General features: G+C 43.5%; 1 protein-coding gene across 7 annotated transcripts in view; it reads right to left on the bottom strand.

The window, feature by feature from the left end:
* scarb1 (scavenger receptor class B, member 1) overlaps positions 1-19496 on the bottom strand; it is a 54484-nt gene extending 34988 nt beyond the window's left edge. For 5 of the 7 annotated variants that reach the window (XM_014138745.3, XM_014138766.3, XM_045690503.2 and 2 more), the window contains exons 1-4: positions 19066-19495; positions 16514-16674; positions 610-751; positions 301-504 (exon numbers count right to left, since the gene is read on the bottom strand). In XM_014138745.3, the coding sequence (XP_013994220.1) occupies positions 301-504; positions 610-751; positions 16514-16674; positions 19066-19179 (621 nt within the window). In that variant the 5' untranslated portion in view covers positions 19180-19495. 7 annotated transcript variants of the gene reach the window in all.
* Between the last annotated feature and the right edge of the window lie 3349 nt (positions 19497-22845).

Below are 22845 nucleotides of genomic sequence, written 5' to 3' on the forward strand. Positions count from 1 at the left end.
TCTTGTTGGTGGAAGAGAAAATTGAGCCTTTTTAAAAGCCAATTTCCTGCAATTCTACACATTTTGCCATATGGCGCAGAGAGAATGCTCGCCCGCGCTCGCCCGCCCGCTCACCCTCGCCCGCTCACCCTCGCCCGCTCACCCTCGCCCGCTCACCCTCGCCCGCTCACCCTCGCCCGCTCACCCTCGCCCACTCTCGCTCGCCCACTCTCGCTCGCCCACTCGCTCGCCCACTCACCCTCGCCCACTCGCTCGCCCACTCACTCACCCTCTCGCTCGCCCTCTCGCTCGCCCACTCACCTCAGCAAAAAGGCCAAACTTGCCAGTGGAAGGCAGCATCCCAGGGAGCCATTTATTGAGGAAGTCCACCAGCTTGCTGTCATAGCCCCACATCAGCTTTCCTACAGACTTGGTGAGGAAAGGTCCCTCCTTAAAGGTCTTAAAGGTGGTGCTGATCATCAGACGCACTGGGAACGGCAAGTTCTCCATCATCACTGCTGCACCCTGGGAGACAGACGGGGAAGAGGTGGTGAGGGAGAGATGAGAGCAAAGACATAGAAGTCCAGTTCTTATAAATTAGTGTGTGTGTACTCTGCAGTGCTGTCTTACCAACACAAGCATGTTGGGGATGGTGACCACATCCGACTCATTGCCCACTGACATGCTGGGCTCAAAGAAGTAGCTCCTGTATTCAAGATACGACACTGTGTGGTTTGGATGGAACGTGATGTTCTGCTTCTGAATACGCTTCCTGAAAACACACAACCACACAACCCAGGTCAACCTCAAACTGACCGTTGATGTAAATGGACAGAGACTTTACAGCTAGTATAAGGCGATTATGATTACTTTATAGATTGTTAAATCATACGTTAAAGTTAACTGAAGCTCTGAATGAATAGCTGATAGGGGGACGCATGGGGAGAGTGAGCTTGCAGGGGGAAGCCTGTCAATACTTCCCCGCTTGCTGATTGTGAGCATAAAACCATGACCATGCACTCCCCCACACAGCCCACTCCCCCACACACAGCCCACACAGCCCGCTCCCCCACACAGCCCACTCCCCCACACAGCCCACTCCCCCACACAGCCCACTCCCCCACACAGCCCACTCTTCCCCAACTGACCTAGTTGTTACACAATGGTCCACATGTACAGGCTCAGAGCCACAGAATGTTAAACCCCCAAAACTGGAAACCATATGCCCCAAAGTCAACCTCCAGAACACACCCCACACACAGGCTAAGCACTAGCCATCTAACCCAAAATGCCCCCCCCCCCATACACAGGCTAAGCACTAGACATCTAACCCAAAATGCCCCCCCCCCCATACACACTTTCCCCGACTCCTCATTGTGAGTTGCCAATTGACATAGAACACTATATATAAAATCTATGTACAGGCTAAGAGCCACAGTTTGACTGTTGAACCCAGAGGAGCCAGAGTGTACATCGTCTTTAGTCTAGCACTTTAATAGTGACTACATAGGTTTCAGATAAGGACCGCTCCCTCAGATGGTTAAGGTTCCAGGGACCGAGGCTGGACCATGGACCAGGAGTTCTCCTTCCTGGAGGACTCCCAGTCGTTACATGCTGTTCTTCCAGCACACAGGATTCCATTAACCAAGGGCTTCATCTTTAGCCTAATTCTGGTGTGATTGTATGGTCGGTGATAGAGCAGATATGTGAAACATCTAGAGGCCCCTGTGTAACAGGGAAACATGTCCCTATATTACTTCAGGTTAATACACCGGACACACAAACAAGCTGCAGCTAGATCGTTGGCCTTAGAGATACCACAAGTAGAGTCCGATCCCTATGGACTTACAGACTTGGGCCTAGATCCAAAATAAAACATAAGTATTTGCCCCCTTTCTGATTCTCCATTTTTGCATATTTTTGATAACGAATGTTATTTGATCTTCAACCAAAACATTAGATAAGAGTACAGCACTTTGAGATATCAGCTGATGTAAGAAGGGCTATATAAATACATTTGATTTGATTTACAAATAACAAAAAGTATACTTTTACTTAACTAACAGGTATGAAACACCCAACTCGTGTGAAAAAGTAATTGCCCAATTACATGTGTGGGTTTTCAAGAATGAACTGCTCGTTTCAAGACCTGCCACATCACTACTGGGATTTGATCTGGACATTCCAAAACTTCAAATCTGTTGATTCTTAACCATTTTGAGGTAAACTTGATTGGGTGTTTTGAATCATTGTCTTGCTGCATGACCCAGCTGCGCTTCAGCTCACAGACGGATGGCCTGACATCCTGCTATAGAAATCTCTGATACAGAGCAGAATTCACGTTTGCTTTTATTAAGGTAAGTCATCCAGGTCCTGAGGCAGCAAAGCATCCCCAAACCATCCCACTACAACCACCATGCCTTGACTTTTTGTATGAGGTTCTTACTGTGGAATGCAGCGTTTGGTTTTCGCCACACATAAATGGGACCCATCTCATCCAAAAAGTTTACTTAAGTTTGCCAGAAAGCACCAGGAAGATCATCAAGACACTTGGAAGAAAGTTCTACGGACAGAATGTTCTATGGACAGTCGAAAGTCTAACTTTTTGGACGACATGGGTCCCATTATGCAAACATTGCTGAAAAGCAACAAATTTGAAGTCCAGACCTAATCCCAATGAAGATGTTTTGGCAGGACTTGAAACGAGCAGTTCATGTTTGAAAACCCACAAATGTGGCTTAGTTAGAGCAGTTCTGCATGGAAGAGTGGGCCAAAATTCCTCCACAGCAACATGAGACTGATCAACGACTACAGGAAGCGATTGGTTGGATTCATTGCAACTTAAGGTGGCACAACCAGTTGAGTGTAAGGGGGCAATTACTTTTCACACAGGGGCATTGGTGTTGCATAACTTTGTTTATGAAATAAGTATGTAATTATTGTGTTATTTGTTCACTCTGGTTCCCTTTATCTAATATTAGGGTTTGGTTGAAGATCTGATAATTCAGTATCCAAAATATGGCAAAAGTAGAGAATATTAGAAAGGGGGCAAATTCAGTGCTGTGAAAAAGTAGGTCTAAAAAGCAGCCTTTCCTCCCATCAGCACAACAGTACTGGTTCATTACTGTTCGGCTTATTAACTACTGAGGGGATTCCACTGAGACTGGCTCCTATTAGCTTACCGAGACAAAAACAGGAGAGGACTTGAGAGAAGTTGTTAGAGAATAAAGAGAAAGGGAGGAAAGGTAGAGAGAGAAAGAAGATTGTTACGTTTGAAAACGTAACAATCTACGGTCTCTCTGTTATAGGGTGAGAGGCCCGATCAATAAGGAAAGTGGTTCAGAGTATACGATAGACAGGGGTGACCGAGAAGCTGAGAGACAGAGACAGGCAGGTTGACATTTAAAGACCATGTATGCTTGATCAGGAAATGTGGGCGGAGGCTCCGTATGGAGGGTGACGCAATTGCGGCGCCTTCGGATGGCTCGCGGGGGCCAAATCAAGCTCTATACCACATCGCTTTGCACCTCCGAAGTTTTGTAACAATGCGGAAGGCTCTGTATAGCTCCGTATTGACATGATTGGTTGACGGTAGGTGAGGGCGGTACATCCTGGACAAACAAACTCAATACCTTGACAACAGCTCTGCGAAGCACAAGAGGTATGAATGCCCTTGACCCTATGAATGCCCTTCTGCAGAGGCCACATCGCAGTAAATGCTGTATGGCCAATACAGAAGCCAGATTGACCATAAACAAAATGCTTTTATTGGGATGAGTCTTGTCCTTGAGGCAGAACTGAGCAATTGCCACTAGATGGGCCAGCTGCAAAGTCAAAATAGGAAATATTGTACAAATGTAAAGGTTAGGCATTAGGGTTAGCAGTGTAGTTCAGGTTAAAATCTGATTTTATGACTTCGTGGCTGTGCCAGCTAGTGACCTTTCTGCAGAGCTGCCTCCAGAGCAAGATTCATGACAAAAAAAAAACCTGCAAGAGACCGTGAGAGAACACAAGAGGGAGGAGAGGCAGGAGAGTGGGAAAAGAGGGAGACCCTCAAATAGGGTTTGAGTCTACGCCATCATCCCATTACACTAGGAAAAGCGATGGAGTGCCCTCCCCCTCATCCCTCACTCCCAGGGTGAAAGGATGAGAAGAATGCTACGCATTTGGCCCCACAGCTGACACTAAACTACAGCCATGAACCTTCAACTGAGTGACAGGGGAAGGAATGTTCTTGCTCTTCATTGTAATCAGAGGGCTGATATAAATACTATGCATGCCAGTCTCTCTTGGCTAAGAGTTGAGGAGAGACTGACTGCATCACTTTTTCTAAGAAACATGAATGTGTTGAAAATCCCAAATTGTTTGCATGGTCAACTTACACACACTTCCCCCACCACACATGCCATCAGGGGTATTTTCACAGACCCCAAATCCAGAACAAATTCAACAAAGCGTACAGCATTATATAGAGCCATTACTGCATGGAACTCCGTTACATCTCATATTGCTCGAATAAACAAACAAACCTGGTTTTAAAAAACGATACAGTGACACATCGCGGCACAACGCCTCTCCTCTATTTGACCTAGATAGTTTGTGTGTATGTATTGATATGTAGGCTACATGTGCCTTTACATTTTTTTTTTATGTAGTTCTGTCCTTGAGCTGTTCTTGTCTATTACTGTTCTGTATTATGTCATGTTTTGTATGGACCCCAGGAAGAGTAGCTGCTGCTTTTGTAACAGCTAATGGGGATCTTAATAAAATAACAAATTCCAGATGCATAAAATGGCCCTTCGGAAGAGGAAGCACAAGACTATCCTCCTGGCAGATAACAGACGATTCAAAAGGGGTGTGATGCTTTCTTGGAGAAAAGCATGCACACATTTAAAAACCAATATGCTCCTTATCCTTTTACTTATAAAATGTATTGCACAACTAGCTAATTTTGTTTATAACTTTAGTTCTTTTGGGATTCCACCCATGTACAGCGCATTCGGAAAGTATTCAGAGCCCTCGACTTTCCACATTTTGTTACAGCCTTATTCTAAAATATTTATTCCACCTCAATCTACACACAATAACCCATAATGACAAAGCAAAAACAGGTTTAGACATTTTTGCAAATGTATATAAACAAAAAGAAATATCTACATAAAAGTATCCAGACCCTTTACTCAGTACTTAGTTGAAGAACCTTTGTCTGCGATCACAGCCTCAAGTCTTCTCGGGTATGACGCTACAAGCTTTGCACACCTGTATTTGGAGAGTTTCTCCCATTCTTCTCTGAAGATCCTCTTAAGCTCGGTCAGGTTGGATGGGGAGTGTCGCTGCATAGTTATTTTCAGGTCTCTCCAGAGACGTTAGATTGGGGTCCGGGCTCTGGCTGGGCCACACAAGGACATTCAGAGACTATTCCCGAAGCCACTTCTGCATTGTCTTGGCTGTGTGCTTAAGGTTGTTGTCCTGTTGGAAGGTGAATCGTCACCCCAGTCTGAGGTCCTGAGCACTCTGGAGCAGGTTATCATCAAGGACCTCTGCTCCGTTCATCTTTCCCTTGATCCTGAATAGTCTCCCAGTCGCTGAAAAACATTCCCACAGCATGATGCTGCCAACACCATGCTTCACCGTAGGGATGGTACCATGTTGATTCCTCCAGACGTGACACTTGGCATTCAGGCCAAAGAGTTCAATTTTGGTTTCATCAGACCAGAGAATCTTGTTTCTCATGGTCTGAGAGCCCTTTAGGTGCCTTTTGGCAAACTCCAAGCGGGCTGTCATGTGCCTTTTACTGAGGAGTGGCTTCCGTCTGGCCCCTCTACCATTAAGGCCCGATTGGTGGAGTGGCGCAGAGATGATTGTCCTTCTGGAAGGTTCTCCCATCTCCATACAGGAATTTTGGAGCTCTGTCAGAGTCACCTCCCTGACCAAGGCCCTTCTCCCCCGATTGCGCAGTTTGGCCGAGCGGCCAACTCTAGGAAGAGTCTTGGTGGCTCCAAATTTCTTCCATTTAAGAATGGAGGCCACTGTGTTCTTGGGGACCTTCAGTGCTGCAGAATTCTTTGGGGTACACTTCCCCAGATCTGTGCCGACAATCCTTTCACGGAGCTCTAAGGACAATTCCTTCACCTTCATGGCTTGGTTTTTGCTCTGACATGCATGGTCAACTGTGAGACCTCAGACAGGAATGTGCCTTTACAAATCATGTCCAATCAATTTAATTTACCCCAGGTAGACACCAATCAAGTTGTAGAAAGACCAAGGATGATCATTGGAAACAGGATATCGCCTGAGCTCAATTCGAGTCTCATAGCAAAATGTCAGAATAATTATGTAAAATGAATCTTTTTAAAAAGTTAGTGTTAATTTCTAAACTGTTTTCGCTTTGTCTGAATACTTCGCCTCAATGCGCGATTGAGAAGTCTAATTTCATACAAAACGCATTTGTTCCCACATTTCCTCACCTCGATTACTTTTGACATTTTAGAAAAGCAGGCGAGGCGGCGCGCAAGAGGCGAGCAAAACCAAGCGAGACCCTCCCAGTGTCAGGAGCACCAATGTTCCCCCTCTCCTAAAAAAAGGGACAAGGCCATCACCCACTCTACCCCTCTGTTCATCCCTTCCTCTGTACTTGTGTCCATCTCGCAGAGAGCAGAACATACATGTTACATGCCGTGACCGGTAACAGGAAGAAAATATCAAGCACGGGCATGTCGCCAGTAAGTAAAAACAGAAAAAGCATTTGACTGATGTCAATACTTCAGCCAAGAAAACACAGCCCTCCTAGGTGCTCCCCATATCTTGATATAGAGATGGATATGTTGCACAGAGCAGTCAGCAAAATGTTTTAACCATGCAGTAATCACATATAGTGTAAGAGAGCAAGACTCGGATTCCATCAACAGGACACTGCATCCTGACAAAAATACAGTAAGTTGTTTTGGTTTTGTCATGGGTCACATGTATATTGCAGAGGCTTTTGTTGGATCAGAAAATTACTTTGTGCAGAACGTACAGTAAAGCTGCCAGAGCTGTTCTTTATCATTTTTGATCTCCTTGTGCCTGTGTGATTTTCCCTGCCTGTTAGTACGCGGCCAGTAGCGGTGTGTGGGTAAAAATCATTGTGGAAGCAAAGACCCCCCCAAAAAGCCATATTAGAACATGTATTGTGATAATTACATTATTTGCTCTATAACCTTTTAGTTCATATGCCTTGCAACGTGATACACTACATGACCAAAAGTATGTGGACACCTCGTCAAACATCTCATTCCAGAATCATGGGCATTAATATGATATGAAGTTGGTCGCCCCTTTGCTGCTATAACAGCCTCCACTCTTCTGGAAAGGCTTTCCACTAGATGTTGGAACATTGCTGTGGGGACTTGCTTCAATTCAGCCACAAGAGCATTAGTGAGGTCGGGCATTGGTGTTGGGCGATTAGGCCTGGCTCGCAGTTGGAATTCCAATTCATCCCAAAGTTGGTCGATGGAGTTGAGGTCAGGGCTCTGTGCAGTCCAGTCAAGGTCTTCAATACTGATCGACAAAATATTTCTGTATGGACCTCGCTTTGTGCACTGGGGCATTGTCATGCTGAAACAGGAACAGGCCTTTCCCAAACTGTTGCCTCAAAGTTGGAAGTACAGAATCTAGAATGTCATTGTATGTGGGAGCATTAAGATTTCCCTTCACTGGAACTAAGGAGCATAATCCATGAGAAAAACAGCCCCAGACCATTATTCCTCCTCCACCAAACTTTACAGTTGGTGCCATGCATTTGGGCAGGTAGCGTCCACCAACCCCAGATTTGTCCGTCGGACTGCTAGATGGTGAAGCGTGATTCATCACGCCAGAGAACGCGTAGCCACTTATCCTGAATCCAATGGTGGCGAGCTTTACACCAGTCCAGAAATTTGACGAACTGCCTTGTTGGAAAGCTGCCATCCTATGACGGTGCCACGCTGAAAGTCACTGAGCTCTTCTGTAAGGCCATTCTACTGCCAATGTTTCTATGGAGATCGCATGGCTGTGCGGCTGAAATAGCCGAATCCAGTCATTTGAAGGGGTGTCCAAATACTTGTGTGTGATAGATATATGTATATATAAATAAATAAAAGCATATTGCATGTAACGAACAGTTACATGACCTACAGCATGGTCAATCAAGTTAATGTTTCCAACATTTTCGGACTACTAAATTACTATTGATTTTGAACCACAGCGAATTACCACAAGTCACAAAGAAAACAGGAGCTGCCTCCACTATTCCAGGCACCATTTCAACTTCAAATCACCTATGCTTTGTCTAATAGTGACAATGAAAAGAGACCAAAAACTATTTAGTCAAATCAACGTAAGGTAAATATGATGTGGCTGTCCATGGTACTGATGTGTGTGTGCGCAAGTAGAAAAAATGGAATGTTGACTCACCCAATGCCATCCTCCTCTCTTTAGTTTTTGGTTGTCCTGGCTAAAATGCTTGCTCGCTAGCCTAACTTCCTTTAATGTGCAATGATGATCTAGCTTGTTAACATTAGCCTACTACATATTGCACTTCCATCTAGGGCTGGGCGGTATACCGTATTTTACCATATACCGGTATTTATGCATGGACCGGTTTGGGTTTTTACTTTACCTTCTATAACGGTATTTGAATGTTTGGTTTGTTAAATGTGATACGCCGTGTGTAACGTCCATTTTTATAGTTTACTCCGCTACTCTCCGCATGCCGCGTTCCACACAGACCTAGTCACTCAAGGAGCACATTTAATGTTGCTTGACCACAAGACACTTTCGTTCAGTCTGCATGGTGATGCAGCACACGCAACAATGTTGGACGTTATTTCCACTTTGATCTTAATAAATCCACAAGCGTTCTATAATTATAATATTAGTTTGTGTTTCTTACATCTGCAAACAGCTAGTTTGTATTAAGTTAAGCTAAATCATGTTAGCCACTAATGCTAATCGCTAGTTAGCTGACTAATAAAAGTACTGAGTCAGAACAAACGTAGCTAGCTAATACAGCCTAATACCAGTACTGGTGGAGGCTTAAATCACCATGTTTTTATGCAACAGTATCTTCTAAACTAAAGAGGAATAGGCGAAGCATGAATATGTTGGCTATATGATTAAAGATTTAATGTAGCCAAAGATTATATGGTCTCCTAGGAAACACTGAACATCACTTTCGTTCCTACCATGGCACAAAAACTCGTCCATGGCATTTTCATTCGTTGTCATGTCAAACACTGTATTCAAAGCGCCCACTATTATTTACATTCTAACTATAGCAATATAATAAACATTCCATTTCCATGATTCCAAAAGTTCACCCAAGTTTTTTTATTTAAATCGCAAAAGCATCATTTGGTTAAAAATAAGTCCTAGTATTTTTGCCCATATCGTGGCAGTGTGGAAATGATCTCAAATGAGTGCAGGAAATGCATAAACTGAGGGAAATTCAGGAAATTATTTTAGGTTGAAGTTGAATTGAACAGTATAAACCAATCAGAATGGAGAAAGACCCATTGAAATAATTTAGAATATACGCGTTGCCACCCTAGGGTCACGCACTAAAGCAAATTTAGAATGTTTTTGATAAAAAATAAAATACCTTCATACTGTCAAAGATTTGAAAAATATCATATGATATTTTGGCATAATGCATGCATTTATGGTTGGATCGGAATTGCTGTTATAGTCATTGGCCAGTACGGAGAATTAACCTCCCTGGGCAAGCGTCCCACCCTAGTCAACAGCCAGTGGAATCGCGTGGCGCGAAATACAAATACCTCATAAATGCTATAACTTCAATTTCTCAAACATATGACTATTTTACACCATTTTAAAGACAAGACTCTCGTTAATCTAACCACATTGTCCGATTTCAAAAAGGCTTTACAGTGAAAGCAAAACATTAGATTATGTCAGGAGAGTACCCTGCCAAAAATAATCACGCAGCCATTTTCAAAGCAAGCATATATGTCACAAAAACCAAAACCACAGCTAAATGCAGCACTAACCTTTGATGATCTTCATCAGATGACACTCCTAGGACATTATCTTATACAATACATGCATGTTTTGTTCAATCAAGTTCATATTTATATCAAAAACCAGCTTTTTACATTAGCATGTGATGTTCAGAACTAGCATACCCACCGCAAACTTCCGGTGAATTTACTAAATTAGTCACGATTAACGTTCACAGAATACATAACAATTATTTTAAGAATTATAGATACAGAACTCCTTTATGCAATCGCGGTGTCAGATTTTAAAATAGCTTTTCGGCAAAAGCACATTTTGCAATATTCTGAGTACATAGCCTGGCCATCACGGCTAGCTAATTTGACACCCACCAAGTTTGGCCCTCACCAAACTCAGATTTACTAAGAAAAATTGGATTACCTTTGCTGTTTTTCATCAGAATGCACTCCCAGGACTTCTACTTCAACAACAAATGTTGTTTTGGTTCCAAATAATCCATAGTTATATTGAAATAGCTCCGTTTTGTTTGTGCGTTCAGGTCACAATCCAAAGGGTGACGCGCGAGCGCATTTCGTGACAAAAAAATGCTAAATATTCCATTACCATACTTCAAAGCATGTCAAACGCTGTTTAAAATCAATTTTTATGCGATTTTTCTTGTAAAATAGCGATAATATTCCAACCGGGCGACGTTGTATTCATTCAAAGACTGAAAGAAAAACATGGAGTCGTCTCATGGACGCGCATCTCCAGTGTCATTGTTCCCTGTCTGACCACTCACAAAAACTCCTGCTGTTTTTTGCCCAGAGACTACATTCCACTTTCTGGCGCCTTCTGAGAGCCAATGGAAGCCTTAGAAAATGTGACGTTACAGCAGAGATGCTGTATTTTTGATAGAGATGCCACAGAAGGAGAACAAATTGTCAGACAGGGCACTTCCTGTATGGAATCTTCTCAGGTTTTGGCCTGCCATATGAGTTCTGTTATACTCACAGACACCATTCAAACAGTTTTAGAAACTTTAGAGTGTTTTCTATCCAAAGCTACTAATTATATGCATATTCTCGTTTCTGGGCAAGAGTAGTAACCAGTTTAAATCGGGTACGTTTTTTATCCGGCCGTGCAAATACTGCCCTCTAGCCCCAACAGGTTTTAAGTAAAACCACGAGTACAAATCCCCATCCATGGCTAATTTAGGAAAGGGACAATTTTAGCTAACTATTCACGCCACTGGAGAACAACGAGAAAACAATTGAAGTTCTGACAATGACGTTTGGCTTTTGTTGTGATTGGTGTGAAACCAAATCCAAACTGGCATCCCTTGACACTTTTTTTTGGTGTGCCAGGGCCAGTCACAATTTAGCTCAACACCAATTGGCTATTATTTTCTTTTAAAAAATACCAAGGGAGGCCTAATACTCGCTGGCTTACCTTGTATTCAATGCTACGGGTGGCAACAATATCACTCTTTTTGACCAGACAGCATCAGATAGATGACCTTCACATACAGAGACAGAGGGGCGGTGTTTCGTTTGCCTTCTTTGGTGATATACAGCACAGCCTCATACGAATTGAAGGAACATTTTACATATTTTTGAGAAGCCTGGCGTCCCTTGACATCCATGAATACATGCCACTGTATGTACCACCACCACCCTATCAGTCCAGACCAGGGTTTTCGTTAGGAAAATGTGGCACCGGATATTTGGCCTGCATTTTAAATTTACTGGACATTCAAGAATTTTACCAGATCCATATGCATTGTTGCACAACCCGGGGCGGCAGCGTAGCCTAGTGGTTAGAGCGTTGAACTAGTAACTGAAAGGTTGCAAGTTCGAATCCCCGAGCTGACAAGGTACAAATCTGTCTTTCTGCCCCTGAACAAGGCAGTTAACCCACTGCATTGTTGCACAACCCGGCCGTCATTGAAAATAAGAATTTGCTAACTGACTTTCCTAGTTAAATAAAGGTAATATATATTGTTATTTCTGGCATCCTTCGCACTGCGGGTGGATTCCCTAATCGGGTTTAATATTTATTTTTTATTCTTTTACCCGATTAGGGAATCCACCCCACCCGCAGTGCTCAGAATGCCAGAAATAACAATTTGAAGATGTTCAAATACATAGGTGGCGCGTCAATAAGGCTAGGGGAAGCTAAGTTCTCCCTAAAGTAAATTGACAAAATAGCTATACAGATTTAAATAAAAATAATTGAAATAGGCTACTACACTAGAAAGCATGATTTGGCCACAGATGATCATTAGCGTCTTGATCATTAACCCTGTGGCACCCCCGTAGAGACTGCCAGAGGTCCGCACAACAGGCCCTCCGATTTGACACACTGAACTCTATCAGAGAAGTAGTTGGTGAACCAAATGAGGCAATCATTTGAGAAACCAAGGCTGTTGAGTCTGCCAATAAGAATGTGGTGATTGACAGTCGAAAGCTTTGGCCAGGTCGATAAATACGGCTGCGCAGTAATGTCTCTTATCGATGGCGGTTATGATATCGTTTAGGACCTTGAGCGTGGCTGAGGTGCACCCATGACCAGCTCTGAAACCAGATTGCATAGCGGAGAAGGTACGGTGGGATTCGAAATGGTCGGTAATCTGTTAACTTGGCTTTCAAAGACCTTAGAAAGGCGGGGTAGGATAGATATAGGTCTGTAGCAGTTTGGGTCTAGAGTGTCTCCCCCTTTTGAAGAGTGGGATGACCGCGGCAGCTTTCCAATCTTTGGGGATCTCAGACGATACGAAAGAGGTTGAACAGGCTAGTGATAGGGGTTGCAAACATTTCAGCAGATCATTTTAGAAAGAGAGGGTCCAGATTGGCTAGCCCGGCTGATTTGTAGGGGTCCAGATTTTGCAGCTCTTTCAGAACATCAGCTGAATGGATTTGGGAGAAGGAGAAATGGGGAAGGCTTGGGCGAGTAGCTGTGGGGGGTGCAGTGCTGTTGACTGCAGTAGGGGTAGCCAGGTGGAAAGCATGGCCAGCCGTAGAAAAATGCTTATTGAAATGATCAATTATAGTGGGTTAATCGGTGGTGACAGAGTTTCCTATCCTCAGTGCAGTGGGCAGTTGGGAGGAGGTGTTCTTATTCTCCATGGACTTTACAATGTCCCAGAAATTTTTTGAATTTGTGTTGCAGGAAGCAAATTTCTGCTTGAAAAAGCTAGCCTTAGCTTTTCTAACTGCCTGTGTATATTGGTTTCTAACTTCCCCGAAAAGTTGCATATCACGGGGGCTGTTTGATGCTAATGCAGAACGCCATAGGATGTTTGTGTTGATTAAGGGCAGTCAGGTCTGGGGAGAACCAAGGGCTATATCTGTTCCTGGTTCTAAATTTCTTGAATGGGGCATGCTTATTTAAGATGGTGAGGAAGGCATTTAAAAGAATAACCAGGCATCCTCTACTGATGGGATGAGGACAATATCCTTCCAGGATACCAGGGCCAGGTCGATTAGAAAGGCATGCTCACTGAAATGTTTCAGGGAGCGTTTGACAGTGATGAGTGGAGGTCGTTTGACCGTAGACCCATTACGGATGCAGGCAATGAGGCAGTGATCGCTGAGATCTTGGTTGAAAACAGCAGGTGTATTTAGAGGGCAAATTGGTTAGGATGATATCAATGAGGGGGCCAGTGTTTACGGCTTTGGGGTGGTACCTGGTGGGTTCATTAATAATTTGTGTGAGATTGAGGGCGTCAAGCTTGGATTGTAGGATGGCTGGGGTGTTAAGCATGTCCCAGTTTAGGTCACCTAGTAGCACGAGCTCTGAAAAAAGATGGGGGGCAATCAGTTCACATATGGTGTCCAGAGCACAGCTGGGGGCCGAGGGTGGTCTATAGCAGGCGGCAACGGTGAGAGACTTGTTTTTAGAGAGATGGATTTTTAAAAGTAGAAGTTCAAATTGTTTGGGTACAGACCTGGATAGTAGGACAGAACTCTGCAGGCTATCTCTGCAGTAGATTGCAACACCGCCCCCTATGGTCGTTCTATCTTGTCTGAAAATGTTGTCGTTAGGGATGAATATTTCAGAGTTTTTGGTGGACTTCCTAAGCCAGGATTCAGACACGGCTAGGACATCCGGGTTGGCAGAGTGTGCTAAAGCAGTGAATAAAACAAACTTAGGGAGGAGGCTTCTAATGTTAACAATGTATGAAACCAAGGCTATTACGGTTACAGAAGTCATCAAAAGAGAGCGCCTGGGGAGTAGGAGTGGAGCTAGGCACTGCAGGGCCTGGATTCACCTCTACATCACCAGAGGAACAGAGAAGTATGAGGATAAGAGTACGGCTAAAAGCTATAAGAATTGGTCGTCTGTGACGTCCGGAATAGAGAGAAAAAGGAGCAGGTTTCTGGGGGCGAAAAATAATTGCTTCATGGTATAATGTACAGACAAAGGTATGGTAGGATGTGAGTACAGTGGAGGTAAACCTAGGCATTTAGTGATGATGAGAGAGATATTGTCTCTAGAAACATCATTGAAACCAGAAGATGTCATAGCATGTGTGGGTGGAGGAACTGAGAGGTTGGATAAGGTATAATGAGCAGGGCTAGAGGCTCTACAGTGAAATAAGCCAATAAACACTAACCAGAACAGCAATGGACAAGGCATATTGACATTAAGGAGAGGCATGCTTAGCCGAGTGATCAAAGGGTCCAGTGAGAGTTAGATAGCTAGCCGAGCCATAGGTAGCAAGCTGGTAGAAGATGGTCTGTTTTTAGCCACCTCGTGCGATTCCGTCTGTAGATTAGTGGGGTTCCGTGTGGTAGGGGGGACCAGTCCAATTGGCAAAATAGCTAGTTATAGTGGCCCAAGAAAATTGTCCAATAGACCTATTCAGATAGCAGCCGATAAGACAGCTAACGATTAGCGGGCCGCAGATGGGCATTTGGGTTACGTCGCGACGGAGGGGCCAGTTAGATAACTCCCTCGGGCAGATAACGTCGGTAGTCCAGTCGTGAAGGCCCGATGGGGCTCCGCATCGGAAGTAAAACGGGTCCGGATAGGTGATTGTAGCCCAGGAGAGGCTGATGGAACGCTTCAGCTGGCTAGCTCCGGAATAATTTATGTTAACTCCGGGACCAACGTTGCCAATAGTCACTCAGGTAGCAGCTAGCTAGCTGCAAGATCCAGGTGTAAATGTCCAGAGCCTGTGGTAGAAATCCGGGGATATGGAGAGAGAATAGGTTCGGTAAGCTCTGGTCTGAGTCGCGCTGTACAAAAATTGGCGATAGCTTTAAGCTAATGGATAGCTGAGGACCACTAACCGTGGCTAGCTGAACTACAACATTAGCCAGTGAACTGGCCAGCCTCTGGCTAACCTCTGGCTAGCTTCTGTTGTGGATTTCAGATTTTAGGTAAATAATACCAATTTAAAAAATAAAAGTGAGGCGGGTTGCAGGAGAGTGTTTTGAGGTTGAGTTTAGAGAAAAAAATATGTAAAAAGATATGCGAAGAAAATATCCATCATACACATACATACATACATACATACATACATACATACATACATACACACACACACACACGACAAGAGGAAGACAAAGGACGTCTGAACTGCTACGCCATCTTGGGATAAAGCATAGATAGATGGGCTGTTTACAGATGGGCTAACTACCTCATCCCCATTCTGTATTTACTTATGCATCTTGCTCCTTTGCACCCCAGTATCTGTACTTGCCCATTCATCTTCTGCACATCTACCATTCCAGTGTTTAATTGCTATATTGTAATTACTTCGCCACCATGACCTATTTATTGCCTTACCTCCCTTATCTTACCTCATTTGCACTCACTGTATATTGACTTTTTTTTTCTCTTTATGTTTGTTTTTCCACATGTAATTCTGTTGTTGTATGCGTCGAAATGCTGTGCTTTATCTTGGCCAGGTCGCAGTTGTAAATGAGAACTTGTTCTCAACTAGCTTACCTGGTTAAAGAAAGGTGGGGAATTTTTATTTTTTTAAAGGATGCATGGAATGATTTATTATAAAGGTGGTAAGAATTAACTTCCCCGAACTTGAAACCCACACGCAGCCTGTTAGAATAACTGTCAACATTTACTTTTCCTCAGCCAATAGGAGTAATAACAAAAACAAAAATCAATAGCCTACGTCAATCTACTATCCCACATAGCACAAAAGATCGCCTATTTTATTGGTCAGCTTGTTGTTCTGTGTGAGAAAGAAATAGCCTATCCCAACACACTCTGGGACAGTTGTGGAATGATTGATCCAAAATTCATATAACCAGTAGGGTTAGGCTACACCCCCCCAAAAATGTAAAAGCAATGAGGCTCATGCAACAGATCGTTCAAATTAAGATGTTGATCAACTTATTTCTTCACGTTCTAATCCACCATGGGAAACAGGTAGGCCTAAGGGTAAGAGATTAGAGGTCAGGGGTGAAGGGCCCTCTGTTCTGCCATAGGTCAGGGGTCATGGGTTAGAGCCCTCTGTTCCACCATAGGTCAGTGTTAAGGGTAAAAGGTTATAGAGAGCTGGGGTAAGATGTCAGGTGTGAAGGCCTACCTGTATACGTAGGGACCTCTCTGCTCCACCATGGGTTTCTCTCCAGCCAGGACTTCAGTAGGGTTCAGGACATTGAAGAAATAGACAGTCATGAAGAAGGGGACAGGAACATCCTTCCACATGGTGTAGGACATCTCATTCTTAGGGTCTATCACTAAGTTCTGAGGAGAGGACAATAATGATTTAACTACCATACAAAACATATGTACACATGAATATAGATGGCGTTCAGTACGACAGCTCGTTCTATGCTCTGTGGGAGGGGCTCACTGACGGTAGCCCATATTCAGTGTATGTGACCCATGTGGGAATCAAACACCAAAGTATGTCGACACCTTCAAATTAGTGGATTCGGATATTTCAGCCATACCAGTTGCTGACAGCTGTACAAAATAGAGCACACTGCCATGCAATCTGCATAAACAAACATTGGCAATATAATGGCTTTACTGAAGAGCTCAATGACTTTCAATGTGGGACTGTCATAGGAAGCCACCTTTCCAACAAGTCAGTTCGTCAAATTTCTGCTCCGCTAGAGCTGCCCCGGTCAAATGTAAGTGTTATTGTCAAGTGGAAACGTCTATGAGCAACAACGGCTCAGCCGTGAAGTAGTAGGCCAAACAAGCTCACAGAACGGGACCGCTGAGTGCTGTTGAGCGTAAAAATCGTCTGTCCTCGGTTGCAACACTCACTACAAAGTTACAAACTGCCCCTTGAAGCAACGTCAGCACATGAACGGTTCATCAGGAGCTTCATGAAATGGGTTTCCATGGCCAAGCAGCCGCACACAAGCCGAAGATCACCATGCGTAATGGCAAGCATCGGCTAGAGTGGTGTAAAGCTCTACACCATTGGACTCTGGAGCAGTGGAAATGCATTCTCGAGTGACTAATCACGCTTCAACATCTGGCAGTACGACGGACGAATTTGGGTTAGGCGGATGCCAGGAGAACGCTACCTGTCCCATGCATAGGAATGTCTGGGGCAGTTCTTCATGGTTCAGGCTAGGCCCCTTAGGTCCAGTGAAGGGAAAACTTAACGCTACAGCATACAATGACATTCTAGACGAATCTGTTCAGTTTGGGGAAGGCCTTTTCCTGTTTCAGCATGAAAATGCCCCAGTGCACAAAGCAAGGTCATACAGAAATGGTTTGTCGAGATTGGTGTGGAAGAACTTGACTGGCCTGCACAGAGCCCTGACCTCAACCACATTGGGATGCATTGGAACGCCAACTGCGAACTAGGCCGAATCACCAAATATCAGTGGCCGACCTCACTAATGCTCGTGGCTGAATGGAAGCAAGTCCCCACAGCAATGCTCCAACATTTAGTTGAAATATCTTCCCAGGAGAGTGGAGGCTGTTATAGCAGCAAAGGGAGGCACCGACTCCATATAGTGCCCATGATTTTGGAATGAGATGTTCAACATGATCAAAAGTATGTTGTTGCCAGCAGCACTCTGGTCCAACCAGCTGAATCATTGGGACCAGTGCCTACTTCAACTTCCTATTTTGTTACTTCGCATGCTCCAGAGTGTACAAATTCTTGCACAAGACAGTGACAAGAAAATCATTTTGTAGCCTACACTGCAGGAAAATAATTATTTAAAGTTAAAACATCGCAACTATTTGTTATCGCGTTCTCTAGATGCAAGTACCTCAATGCATCTTTATATCAACAAATATGTACATAGCACTTTCTATATCAATAGGGATAGTGGTAGCAGTAGAAAGTGTCATTATTCCCAAGGGGGAATTGGTTTCGGGTAATCATCCATAAAAAAGAGCAGGAGAGGGAGTCATTTTTGGAATGAAAGACATGCATTTCGATTAACTAAGTAATGTAAAACATGCATTTCTCTAAGCTGCCTGCTGAAACAATGTCAGGACAGGGAACTACATTAAGGTAATATACTGTATATTATAATTGTATCTATTCATTATCGATTAGGGGGAATTGTGGGGCAAAACCAAACGTTTAGCTAGTTCTTTCGTGATTATATACCTTCTTACAGTATTGTGCATACTATTCAGCTTTACGTTTCTGCTTGTTAAAACTAAGAGTAGATATACATTTGATACGAACGTGCACATATTTCATTTTAACAATTAAAATATCAAATCAAGGGATCCTAAATTTTGTTCCAGCTCAATAAAATGTGAATACATTTTTAACAATCTCCCTCAAAACCAAATGAAAAATTAAACTCAACTTGTAGTAAAATTGTTAATTGATATCGTTGTAAATTGCTGTAAATTGCTACTGTTTTTAATTGCATTGAGTTTATGTGACGTATCAGTCTTGCTCGACTGCGGTCCACATTTTTTTGGTTTTGGTCCATGTATGTAATGTCTCCGGCTGGATCAACCTACTAATTTCAATAACTAATCAATTAAATCAATCACCAATATGTACGTCAGGTTCATTATAGGCACTTCGTTATACGTTAGTCGTGACTGACCAGGATAAATATGAATGCCGTTGCGTCAGAGGTTTTTAAATTATTAAAAACCTATAGGTAAAAACAATATTTTAATTGAATCTCCACTTACCTTGACTATTTGGTTGTCGATAATGATTGGTCCAACGAAAACAAGAACTGTTCCAAAAACTACCGTCAGAGTGCCAACGACTAAAAGTCCGACTGCTAGTTTAGATTTATTCATAGCTATAGACACAGTTTAACGGGGCACCTATAAAAATGTACTAAATCAAGCTATAGCTAGATAAAAACAATGCATGTAGGCTGTCGGCTATAGCCAAGTCGTTCAGTGGCTTTTGTTTGGAACACTGTCCGGGTTATTGCAGCTCTAGACAAGATTCAAGAATACGGAGTGTCAACCAATATACACCTACACCTTAACTAAATGGCAAGTGTTGAAGGTCCTTGCCACTCGCCAGAATATATGATTTTAAAGTCCCAAAAATGTTAGATAATGCCGGTCTTGAAGTTAAGTGAGGGCTCTCAGCGTGGAACCGCTGTGTTTATATCGTTCAAGCCACGCCTCCCGACACGCTGGGTGTGTGTGTGTGTGTGTGTGTGTGTGTGTGTGTGTGGGGGGGGGGGGGGGGGGGGGGGGGGTAGTTTAATTACCGTAGCAGAGAAACTCATTTAATTGGTAAATCACAACAATTAACGCAAAATCACATTTTAAGACCTGATTGTATAAGAACGAAGCAAATTTAGCAAATGAGGCCCCAGGTCGGAAAATGAAGCCCAACATATTGATCTGTCACCTTTTGTGTTGCAGTTGTGAATTATGAGACAGACAGACAAAGACAGGCAGAGGACAGACAGACAGGCAGAGGACAGACAGACGAACAAGGACATGCCATGTGTAAATTGTTGTGAAATGCTATGGACCAAAAGAGACCAGTGGAAGGGTGTAAATCTGTGAAGGTTATCTTATTGGGGTGGCAGGTAGCCTAGTGGTTAGGGTGTTGGGCCAGTGGTTACTGGATTGAATCCCTGAGCTGACAAGGTAAACATCTATCATTCTGCCCCTGAGCAAGGCATTTAACCCACTGTTCCCCGGTGCTGTGGATGTCGATTAAGGCAGCCCCCTGCACCTCTCTGATTCAGAGGGGTTTGGTTAAATGCAGAACACACATTTCAGTTGTACAACTGACTACTTTCCCTAAATTGATCCAAATGGACCCTCAAGGCAACTTATTTGACCTACACACCACATTTTAATTCTAAAAAGGAATTCTTTAGAAGTTTAGGACTCTCTCTGTGTCCCCGCTGGGAAAGCTAGTGAGGGTTGAAGGGGCAGGGGTGGAATTGGGGAGAGATACATATGCACAAAAGCTTATTTCTCAACTTTTGTGCATACTGTACATTTGTTTACATCCCTGTTAGTGAGCATTTCTCCTTTGCCAAGATAATCCATCCAACTGACAAGAAGCTGAATAAACATGATCCTTACACAGGTGCACCTTGTGCTGGGGACAATAAATGGCCCCTCTAAAATGTGCAGTTTTATCACACAACACAATGCCACAGATGTCTGAAGTTTTGAAGGGAGCGTGCAATTGGTATGCTGACTGCAGTAATGTCCAGCTGTTTCCAGATAATTTAATGTTCATTTCTCTACCATAAGCCGCCTCCAATGTCATTTTAGAGAATTTGGTAGTACGTCAAACAGGCGTCACAACCACAGACCACGTGTAACCACGCCAGCCCAGTACCTCCACATCCGGCTTCTTCACCTCATCTGAGACCAGCCACCCGGCCAGCTGATGAAACTGCTGATTTGCACAACTGAAGAATTTCTGCACAAACTGTCAGAAACCATCTCAGGGAAGCTCATCTGCATGCTCGTCTTCCTCACCAGGGCCTTGACCTGACTGCAGTTCGGCGTCGTAACCAACTTCAGTGGGAAAATGCTCACCTTCGATGCCCCCGGTTTCAACTGTACCAGACAGATGGTAGACAGCGTGTATGGCGTCATATGGGCAAGCGGTTTGCTGATGTCAGTGTTGTGCCCCATGGTGGCGGTGGGGTTATGGTATGGGCAGGCATAAGGTATGGACAACAAACACAATTGCATTCTAGCAATGGCAATTTGAATGCACAGAGATACCGTGACGAGATCCTGAGGCCCATTGTCGTGACATTCATCCACCTCCATCACCTCATGTTTCAGCATGATAATGCACAGCCTCATGTCGCAAGGATCTGTACACAATTCCTGGAAGCTGAAAATGTCCCAGTTCTTCCATGGCCTGCATACTCACCAGACATGTCACCCATTGTGCATGTTTGGGAGACTCTGGATCAACATGCATGACAGTGTTTTCCAGTTCCTGCCAATATCCGCACAACCACAACCATTGAAGAGGAGTCGGACAATGTGAGGCAAATGGTGGGCACACCAGATACTGACTGGTTTTCTGATCCACGCTCCTACCTTTTTTTTAAGGTATCTGTGACCAACAGATGCATATCTGTATTCCCAGTCAGGTGATACATTACAGAGACTGCATCTACACAGGCATCCCAATTCTGATCTTTTGCCCAAATATTGTAGAAAGAGCTGATCTGATTGTTCAAAAGACCAATGGGTGGAAAAAGCTCAGAATTGGGCTGCCTGTGTAAACACAGCCAGAAAGTGATTAAGTGTGTGCAACAGCATGTAGGCTCTAAGCTTGAAACCCAGGTTTATACCCACCTCTAGGTAATATGATTCACAGCAACATCTGACATTTCAACAGTTTTAACCAACCTAAACTCATATTCTCCATCTGTAGAGCATGACAAAAGACAGTCCATACTGGTCTATAAACCTTTTTTATTATTCATTTATTCTCACCCAAGGTGGAAGGTAGGCCTAGTGGCCTATACTAGAAATGACCAATAAAAAAGTTCAACCCTTCTAATCACAAAGGCACTCATAAACACCTTCAACAGATGTTAAACAGGAGGGCGTGTCCTTTCCCAATGTCAACTCTGTTTGAAAAGAGCTCACCTGTTAGTGGGTGAGCATAATATCATCTGGTTGCTGAATGCCATTATTTGAAAAATACCTGCATGGGTGAGATTTGTAATGGAATAATTTCCATAATTTGGGTTTCTAAAGCTCCTGGCTTGAACTGACTGGTTTTTAAAGATCTTGACCTCAGACCTGAACTGATTTTGGGCCTCTTAATTAATCTCATGATGACCTCCTGTCAGTCTGAATTTCAAGGTATCTGAACTCAGGTCTCTATCTGATGACAGAGAAAGTGGACCAGGCTTGACCCTTTATGGCTTGACCACCATGTGTGGACTTCCTAAACATCCTGCATGTCACCAGGCCTCGGTGTCTACATCCCTCATGACACAATCACTTGCACCATCCCTGTCTCAGATTGGGGTGGGTTGTCTTTTGTCACACAAATCATCAGTCATTTGGATGTTTTGAAACATTTCTGTGTTATATCTGCTCTATTTAATTAAACCCTCATTGCAGTAGACTCCTATTTATGCAGAAACTATTTTTCCAATAGGGTCAAATAAGATCTTCAAATGGTTTTGGGTTTTGGGAAACAGTTAAAAACTACTACTACCTCTACCAGACTTTCCTCACAGGTAAATATGCTTTCAGTTTCCTCATTTAAAAAGGTTCCAGCCTCATAACCTGGGAGGCCATTACCACTTTCTAATGAATCTAACAAGGAACTTGTTTGACCTTCCCATATTTAACACCTTTTAAATATAATTCAATTGTTAAACATATTAACACCTTAAGATAACAAAAAGGAAATTGTCCTTCCTAATGTCCACATCCTTTAAAACCAGTTTACCTGTTAGCAGGTGTTATAGTATAAACACCTGACAGGCATTGTTT

Source organism: Salmo salar, chromosome 01, assembly GCF_965601325.2.
Source record: "Salmo salar chromosome 01, fSalSal1, whole genome shotgun sequence".
Taxonomy (NCBI): Eukaryota; Metazoa; Chordata; class Actinopteri; order Salmoniformes; family Salmonidae; genus Salmo; species Salmo salar.